This window comes from Myotis brandtii, unplaced genomic scaffold, assembly GCF_000412655.1.
Source record: "Myotis brandtii unplaced genomic scaffold, ASM41265v1 scaffold1612, whole genome shotgun sequence".
Taxonomy (NCBI): Eukaryota; Metazoa; Chordata; class Mammalia; order Chiroptera; family Vespertilionidae; genus Myotis; species Myotis brandtii.
This window is the reverse complement of record NW_005355890.1, coordinates 1,686,163-1,696,011: the sequence shown is the minus strand read 5'-3', so window position 1 is coordinate 1,696,011 and position 9,849 is coordinate 1,686,163. Positions and strand designations below refer to the sequence as shown.

The 9,849-nt window shown below is 45.3% G+C and overlaps 1 protein-coding gene across 1 annotated transcript in view; it reads left to right on the top strand.

Annotated features, from left to right (window-relative positions):
• The first annotated feature begins 2,521 nt into the window (after nucleotides 1-2,521).
• Nucleotides 2,522-9,849, top strand: part of FER1L5 (fer-1-like family member 5) — a 62,738-nt gene continuing 55,410 nt past the window's right edge. Inside the window, exons 1-3 of the mRNA XM_014536424.1 lie at nucleotides 2,522-2,606; nucleotides 9,006-9,058; nucleotides 9,617-9,708. Coding sequence (XP_014391910.1) covers nucleotides 2,522-2,606; nucleotides 9,006-9,058; nucleotides 9,617-9,708 — 230 coding nt within the window. The remainder of the gene's footprint in view (nucleotides 2,607-9,005; nucleotides 9,059-9,616; nucleotides 9,709-9,849) is intronic.

The window sequence follows — 9,849 nt, the reverse complement described above, 5'->3', positions numbered from 1 at the left end:
TTTCTCTCTCATCGATGTTTCTAACTCTCTATCCCTCTCCCTTCCTCTCTGTAAAAAAATCAATAAAATATATATTTTTAAAAATCCTCATACGTTGCTCGTTGGGTTGTAGAATGTACAGCCACTTTGGAAAACAGTTTGGCAATGCCTCAAAAAGTTAAACATGCAGGTTGCAACGGCCCCGGCGAGGTTGAAATTTCCTTCTTTCCTTCCATCCTTCCAAAAATCTGGAGACCATAATTTTTTTTTTTTTGCCAGGAACTGAGAGATGTGTTAGGGATACACACAGGAAAAAAATAATTCTTGCCTTCTTGGAGTTTATATTCTGGTATCAGAAAATGAATAATTAATAATGACTTTTAGCTAAGAGGGAATGAATTGAGGGATCATGCCATAAGAATATCTGGTAAGGAGTATTCTAAGTAGATGGAAAGTAAATATAAAGACCTGTAAGCAAGAATCTGATCAGCAGCCTTGAAGAAGAGCAGAAGCCCAGTGAGATATAGGGAACACACAAGAAAAAGGACACATATGTAATACTCTTTGTAATACTTTAAGAAATAAAAAAAATAAATAAATAAAAATAAAAAATAAAAACATATCAGGCAACCCAATAAATAAATAAATATTTCTACTAAAAAAAAAAAAAAAAGTTAAACATAGAGTTACCATATGACCCAGCAATTCCACTCCTAGGTATGTGCTCAAAATAATTGAAAACATATATCCAAGTATACAAATGTTCAGGGCAGCATTACTAATAATAACCAAAAATTGTTAACTACCTAAATGTCCATCAGCAGATGAATGGATAAACAAAATGTGGTATATTTATACAATGGATTTATTAAGCCATAAAAAGGAATGAAGTGCTGGTACATGTTACAACATGGATGAACACTGAAAACATTATGCCAGTCACAAAGACCACATATTGTAGCCCTCGCCAAGTAGCTCGGTTGGTTAGAGCGTTGTCTGGATATGCAAGGTCGTGGTCGCTCTCCAATCAGGGCACATACAAGAAGCAACCAATGAATGCATAAAGAAGTGGAACAACAAATTCTCTCTCTCTCTCTCTCTCTCTCTCTCTCCCTGAAACCAATTAAAAATATTTTAAATGACAATATATTGTATGATTCCATGTATATGAAGTGTCCAGATTCAACACATCTATAGAGACAAAAAGTGGATTCATGATTTCCAGAGAGAAATGAGCAGTGACTGCTAATGGATATGAGGTTTCTTTTTAGGGCAATGAAATGTTCTAGATTTAAATAGTGGTGATAATTGCACAGCCTTGTGAATATACTAAAAGTCTGAATTATATAGTTTTTTTAAAAATATATTTTATTGATTTTTTACAGAGAGGAAGGGAATGGGATAGAGAGAGAGAAACATGGATCAGCTGCCTCCTGCACACCCCCTACTGGGGATGTGCCCGCAACCAAAGTACATGCCCTTGACTGGAATCGAACCTGGGACCTTTGAGTCTGCAGGCCGACGCTCTGTCCACTGAGCCAAACCGGTCAGGGCTGAATTATATAGTTTAAAAGACAGAATTTATGGTATGTGAATATACCTTAGTAATGCTGCTCTAAAAGAAAAAAAAAAAAAGCTTTATTGTTTTGAGCCACTGAGGTTTTGGATTTATTTGTTTGTTTGTTTGTTACCTCAGCATTACAGAGTCCATCCTGACTGACACACCCAACCAGATTATCAATCAAATGCAAGGGCAGAATAAAGACACATTCAGACCTGCAAAGGCTCAAATGGTTTTATCAACTAATGTGCATTTTTAAACACGTATTAATTTTCACACTAATCACTGACTGGATAAGATGTAACTTATATAATGTTCAAGCAGAAAAAGCCTTCACGTGGAAGACAAGAGCAAATGACACAACTCCGTCCTCAGCTAAAGAGGCCTTGAGAGCAGTCAAAATTGCAATGGCATTGAGACTTTTCTTTAACTTTACAAACCCAGAGGGCGTAAGAGCTAATTTCCTTTGTTAAAGAGAGACTCATATCTGAACTTAGGTTTCCTTCAGATGAAAGAAGGCCTAAATGTTTGCTTACACATTAGGTAGGACTTCTCCTAAAACATGATTGAAATAGTCTTTTACTTTCCTATCCCTTTGCTCAGATTGCCTCGCTTCTCTTATTTTCTCATCTAAATTGTAAGACCTTGGCAACGGTTCACTGCAGATAACTTGCTTGTATAAAGAGAAAACAGTATCCTTATTTCTGATCTTAAAATCAGAAGGATAGAATAAAAGAATAAAGAAAAGAAAGAGGAAATGAAAAGTCATATTGTTTTGTTGCTAGGGGCCTAGTCACCTCAAGCCCTGACTTCATCCCCTGATTTCTTCCTCCTGTCATTCCCCTGATTCTTCCCCAGAACCAGGAACTATCCACCTTGTGACATCACCTCTATTGCTAAGCAACAGACTCAGGGGTCCACTAGCCCCCTTTGGACAAAGGTGCTCGAAGAAGGAAGCTTCAGAGGAAAGAAGTCGCCAACATGTTGCGTGTTGTAGTGGAGTCGGCCAAGATTAACCCGCCCCTAACCCCCCCACCCAGACCCTGTGTGTCTGTCTACTTCAGAGGTAAGCACCAGGATTCTGGATGGAAGAGAGGTAACCCAAGAGGCAACACGTATTCAATGAAAAAAATAGGATTATTGGTGCCCTATTATGTGAAAGATGCTCTGTCTGACAGAAAGCTAAGGTGGACACCCTCCAGTTCTTTCATAACTTATCATCTTTATTACCATTATTTCTTTTATTCTGACATTTTTACTAGGGCATGGTTATAGGAAAAAGAGAAGATTAATACTTTTCTCAAATTATTGATCCCAAGCTTCTATGAAATAGGGTTATGCCACAAACTCAAGTTTAAAGAAAAAAAAGTACCTGCTTCATGGGATCAACGTGAGGATTTTATCTTATTGTTTTTTAAATCATTTTTTATTTTCATTTACAGTTGACATACATTATTGTATTTGTTTCAGGTGTACACCCCAGTGATTAGACATTACATACTTAATAAGTGATCATCCTGATAAATCTCACATCCATCTGACAACATACATAGTTGTTATACTACTAGGGGACCAGTGCACGAATCCGTGCACCTTGAAAGGAACTGTGGGCCGCGAGGCTGCGGTGAGCACAGGGGTGGGTCTTGGCCCATCCTCCGTGCCCCGCCCAGCCCCTTCCCTCCCCACCCTCCACCCCCGGGCCCTGGTCCCCTGCAGCCCCGCTCCCAGCAGGATGGGACCGCTGTAAGGGAGCAAAGAATTTTCAGTAAGCAACAGAGGCTCACCCCAATGACAGTGACTGGTGCCCTGCCTTGGTCTGGTGCACCCGCTCACTTGCTCCACCATCCTGCCGTGGCTGATGCCCGCCATGTTCCACGCCTGCCCTCTGGTGGTCAGCGCACGTATAGCAACCAGTTGTTTGGTTGTTCCACTGTTTGGTCTATTTGCATATTAGGGTTTTATATATATAGATTATTGACTATATTCCCTATGCTTTACATTCCCATGACTATTCTGTAACAACTAATTTGTATTTCTTAATCCCTTCACCTTTTTCACCCATCCCCCCCAACACCCCTCCCATCTGACAACTGTCAAAACATTCTCTGTATCCATGATTCTGTTTCTGTTCTGCTTGTTAGTTTATCTTGTTTTTTAGATTCAATTGTTGGTAGATATGTATTTATTGCCATTTTATTGTTCGTATTTTTTTTTTATCTTCTTCGTCCTGTAACACAGACCCAGAGCCATCTCTAGGCAAGTTACTGTCCAATAACTGAGCCAGAATGGGTCCAGTGGTTCCTACCAGAATGTTTCTCAGCTCTTCCTTCTCATCATTAGTTTTTAACTCGAGATTATCAAATGGATCTTCTTCACACTCAAAGTGAGCAGGCTTGACATCTGCCTTTGTGTGGGGTGGGCTGAGAACTTTCTATTTCGTGGCACTGCTGCTGACCCAAGTCGGGTGAGGATGCTATTGTGCTGTGAGGTGGCAAGGATGGGGTTAATGGGAGGTGGCATTGTGGCTGTACTGTGAGTGTTGGAGAAACTCATTTTGTTATCACCCTCTGGGGCCACTCTTAGAATTCACTTTAGCTTCTGCTTCCTCAACCTTACCCTCTGCTTCCCGCTGGGTCTTGGATTTTCTTAATATCTTCAGCCCACTCAATGGTTTTCTTGTCCAAGGGGAAGTCATACTATACTTCTCTGACAACCTGCAAGCAATCAGGCAGGGAGAAGCCAATAGCTAGACCCACCTTAGCTGGTGTTTTGAATTTGTCTCCTATTTGAAATGGGACATCATCAAGGTAACTGAAAGTCCCATGAAAATCCACACCCAACTTCTTAGAAGCCATTTAGACCCTGAATGCTGCTGCCGCCGCCATCCCAGACAGAAGCCAATACCACAGCCTCCATGTTGAAGTCCTACTTCCCTCTCATTGAGCATTCTTATGACCAGTGTTTTGAACTCTTCATCTAGTAGATTGCTTGCCTCCGTTTTTAGCTAATTGTTTTTCTGGAGTTTTGTTCCTGTTCTTTCATTTGGGCCATGTTTCTTTGTCTCCTTATTTTGGCAGCCGCCGGTGTTTGTTTTTATGTATTAGGTAGAGCTGCTACATCGCCCAGGCTTGGTAGAGTGGCCTAATGGGGTAGGTGTCTGTCAGGGTCCAGTGGCACAGCCTCCTCAAAGCTGAGTACTTGAGGTCACCCTGCCCCCGTGTGGGTTGTACACCCTCCTCTTGTAGCTGAGCTTTGATTGCTATTGGCATGTCAATGGAAGGTATTTATCCAGGCCGATCAGCTGCAAGGACTGGCTGTGACTACTGACCACCGACTTCCACCCACCTTGCAGAATTAGCTGTGCAGGGTCCACCCTACAGAGCAAGACTTATTTCAGCAGGACTCTGGTGCCCACTGAGTCCACCCCTTGAGTGTCTTGCTTGTGGAAGTGGTTGGTGATGGTGCTTCAACGTGATCTGAAGCTGTCCACTGGGTGAGCTGGCTCTGGGCCCCCAGGATGTGCAGGCCAAGGTCAGCCACTGCCTGTGTCCTGCATGGAGCCACTTGGCATGAGCTACAAAGCAATCTGCAAATGGCTGCCACTTGTGCTGGGCTTAGAGGTACCCAGGGGAGACCAAGCTGGGAACCAAGACTGGCTGCTGCTAGTGCCGGGCCTGGAGCCACTTAGCTAGAGGTACAGGGCTCTGTGAGACCAGATGCTGCTTGTTTTAGAGAATTTAGGAAAATCTGAAGCATGAGCCAAGAAAGGCCATTTGTATGGAAAAGTCACTGGAAATAGCATGGGTGGCCTGAAAGTTGGGTGGGGCAGGGCCTCAGGGAATCACCAGTGTGTGTGTGGAGGGAGACAGTGTTAACAAGGTTGATGAAATCTCAGGTATGGCATCTGCCTGCTCTGTGGGGGGAAGGCTCATCAAAGGAAAAGGCTCCTGCCAGCACTTCTGTGTGGGAGAAAGCTACCCCTCCAGCTCGCCCCCTGATACCCGACAATTAAGTTCCACCCCATAAGTCTCTGGTGCCTTTCAAGCTGCTGCCTGCTACCCCCACCCTACCACTTCTCCCTGCCCCCAGTTCAGAGGAAGTGAGTCAGAGTAAGGCAGTGTATGGGCCCTTTAAGAGGAATGCTATGGACTCCAGCAGCCTCTGTCTCACTCAGCTTCAATCCCCACTGGTTTTTACAGTCAGAAGTTATGGGGATTTCTCTTCTCAGCACTGGAACCCTGAGCTGAGGGGCCTGGTGTGGGGCTGGGACCCCTCACTCCTCTGAAAGTTGGGTGGGGCAGGGCCTCAGGGAATCACCAGTGTGTGTGTGGAGGGAGACAGTGTTAACAAGGTTGATGAAATCTCAGGTATGGCATCTGCCTGCTCTGTGGGGGGAAGGCTCATCAAAGGAAAAGGCTCACTGGAAATAGCATGGGTGGCCTGAAAGTTGGGTGGGGTAGGGCCTCAGGAAATCACCAGTGTGTGTGTGTGTGTAGGGAGACAGTGTAGGGAGACAGTTAACAGGGTTGATGAAGTCTCAGATAGAGCATCTGCCTGCTCTGTGGGGGGAGGGCTCATCAATCGAAAAGGCCTCTGCCAGCACTTCTGTGTGGGAGAAAGCTACCCCTCCAGCTCGCCCCCTGATACCCGACAATTAAGTTCCACCCCACAAGTCTCTGGTGCCTTTCAAGCTGCTGCCTGCTACCCCCACCCTACCACTTCTCCCTGCCCCCAGTTCAGAGGAAGTGAGTCAGAGTAAGGCAGTGTATGGGCCCTTTAAGAGGAATGCTATGGACTCCAGCAGCCTCTGTCTCACTCAGCTTCAATCCCCACTGGTTTTTACAGTCAGAAGTTATGGGGATTTCTCTTCTCAGCACTGGAACCCTGGGCTGAGGGGCCTGATGTGGGGCTGGGACCCCTCACTCCTCAGGGGGGACCTCCACAGCCAAGATATTCCTCCAGGTTTTTATCTGCTACATTTGGGTGTGGGACCAGCCTGTTCCATGTTGCTGGCCCTTAAGATCAGTCTCGATGTGGCTTCCTTATATCCTTATCTGTAGACTTACATTCAGCTTAATTTCAGGCAGTTCTGAATGATGGTTGTTCTGCAGTTTAGTTGTAATTTTAATGTGGTTGTGGGACAAGTCGAGCTTGTGTGTACTGGAAGTCCCAATTTAAGGACTTTAATAGATAATATATGAACAACTCTTTCTACAACTTCTGAAAATTGCCCCTCCAGGTTTTTATCTGCTACATTTGGGTGTGGGACCAGCCTGTTCCATGTTGCTGGCCCTTAAGATCAGTCTCGATGTGGCTTCCTTATATCCTTATCTGTAGGACTTCCATTCAGCTTAATTTCAGGCAGTTCTGAATGATGGTTGTTCTGTAGTTTAGTTGTAATTTTAATGTGGTTGTGGGACAAGGCGAGATTGTGTGTACTGGAAGTCCCAATGTAAGGACTTTAATAGATAATATATGAACAATTCTTTCTACAACTTTGGAAAATTGCTCAAGAATATTAATTACTTTTATAATCAACAAAAATTTATATTTCCATAAATATAATGATTTTTGCTCCTCACAACAAATGCATGAGGCAAATAAGGGAAGTTTTATTGTCTCCATTTTTAATAGATAAGGAAAAAAGTCCAAGAAAGGTGGGAGGAAGGGGGTTAAAGGTTTATGAGAGAGAATGAAAGAGTTTAAGTATCTATATATATAAAAGGCTAAGCGACGGTCCAACTGTCCGACCAGCTGGTAGGTATGATGAAAACTGGCCACCAGGGGGCAGATGCTCAACGCAAGAGCTGTCGAGCTGCGGTGACTTGGCAGCAGTGGTTCTCAGGTGACACACCCCAGAACCAGAGAGGAGGGAGCTGGATTCTGGGGTGCATCACTGGAGAACCACCCTCTCACATCCAGGACCCCTCAGGGGATGTCTGAGAGCCGGTTTCGGCCCAATCCCCGCAGGCCAGGTCCAGGGACCCCACCTACTGGAGGGACCCCCCGCTCACTCCACAAATGCCCTTCAAGCTGCAGTGCCACCCCAGGTGCAAAAGCCTAAGACTATATGGTCTTCTCAAAAGGAAGAAGAGTATTAAATCTATTGAGACTTTAATATGTGAAAAACTGGAAAAGAGTAGTATCAATAAAAGTGATGCTGCACCTAATTAATTTCCTTTCCATGTGCACAAATCCGTGCACTGGGTCACTAATATCTTCATAGCAAAGAGCTGAGATTAAAAGGGGAAGAAGAAAAAGAAAAATGAACCATCTATTGGTGAAGAGTATGGAAAGGTAGCTACAGGCAAATGAGGTTTTCCAGGGTATGTGGGGAGTGAGAAGACTGGGGCCAAGAACAAAGGACATTACTTTCTATGAGAGACATGAGTCAAGCATGCAATTCCTTCCATTTATCTCTCTTTCTCTTTCTCTCTCTCTCTTTCTGTCTCTCCTCCCTGCCCCCCTGCCACCTCCACCTTGAGAAGAATCTCAAAGTAATGTAACAATTTAGAGGTTCTTTGCAGGGCTACAGACTGTTCTTCGTTAAAGATATTTCTGGAGGAGGGGGATTTTAGCAGATAAAGAGCTTTTAACCCATTATCAACGTTTTGGGATATCTCTTTGGGTGCACTAGGCCTTGCTCTGAGAATAAATAAACCCTTACATCTCAGCGCCAGAACACAGTAAAAGTTGATTTCTTGCTTACACCAAGCCCTGTGTGGATGGCGCTGTCAGGCAGCTCTGCTGAGTGGTTTAGAGACCAGCTGCTTGCCTCTGTGGCTGCAAAGTCCCCCTGGCAGCACCCTGCCAGCAGGTCCTGAGTGTGGATTTGGGCAGTGGGGAGAAGGAGAATGGAGAACCTCATGGGAGATTTTAGGAGCCAGGCCTGGCAGTGGTGAATGTCCCTCCCATGCCCCTTTGGCCAGAACATGGCCCCACCTGGCTGCAAGATGGCTGGGAACTATGTACTCAGGAAGAAACAGAAACAAACACAAAACATTATCTGTCACCAGGGCTGATGTCACTCTTATAAAAAGTGAGAAATTCTGAAACCCCCTGAGGAAGAAGGAATCGGTGCCATTTCACACCTGCCATTACAGACTTGAAGATTTATCTTTTGTGTGTGTTTTTTAATCCTCACCTGAGGACATGCTTTTATTAATTTTATAGAGAAAGGAAGAGAGAGGGGGGGAGAGAGAGAAACATTGATGTGAGAGTGAAACATCAATTGGTTGCTTCCCACATGTGCTGGACTAGGGATCCAACCAGCAACCAGATATGTGCCCTGACCGGGAATCAAACCCGTGACTTTTTGGTGTACAGGACAACCCTCCAACCAACTAAGCCACACTGCCAGGGTGACTTGAAGTTTTTTAGAGCTTCCCACCTCTCTTTACCCCACTTGAACCTAGACTTTGAAATATTTCCTGTCACCAATACCAACCCCTTCGTGTCTTTGCAGATGTCAAGAAGAAAACTTCGGAGGGGGAAGGAAATAACCCCACTTGGAACGAAGTAAGACATACCAGGGGAAGCCCCGAGGAGGCAGTGACACCCAGTAGTGAGGGAGAGGACATGGAGACTCACCAGCTTTTCCCACGGCTGGGCATCTTGGCCTGGGAGTAGCCCCTCAGCTGACAAGGCTGTGAAGGCCTGAGGGTTGCAGCAGCCACATCTGCCCACCGCTGCTCTGGCCCTTCTTCCCCACTCCGGGATGGACCGTGGTGTAGTCCTTCCTGTCCAACCTGGCCACCCTGATGTCCCCAGACACCTGAAGCAGAGACAAGGCTCCCTGTGCAGGATCTCGGCTCACTTTCCATCCATCCATGTTCCCACTACCCCTTGGTCCCCAAACCTCTTAACTAACATGCCCACGACACTGCCTTTCAAGCTATGGAGGCCCGGGGAGGATGCCCAGCACCTTGGTGAAAGGCAGCAAATGCCATCCTCTGCGGCAATTAGACTCGAGGGAGGGTCCTCAGGTTGAGGGAAACACAGTGCCAGCCTGTTCTCCTAGAAGGATGGGAAGGGGAGGGTAGAGAAGGGATGCTGACTTCTCTGTGCCTCCCACAGACCCTAATTTGGCACCTCTGGAACCAACCCATACAGAATGACTCTTTCCTGCAAGTCATCCTTCAGGACTTGTGCTCAGAAAAGAAAGAGAGGTAAGATAGAGAGAGGCACAAGGAGCCTGACTCCCTAACAAAGCTACAGCAAGTCTCTTGTCCCTAATCCATAATTTAGTCACACGGACCAGAACCCACCCCAGCCAGCTACTTCAAAAAGTGTGTATGTGTGTGTGTTGG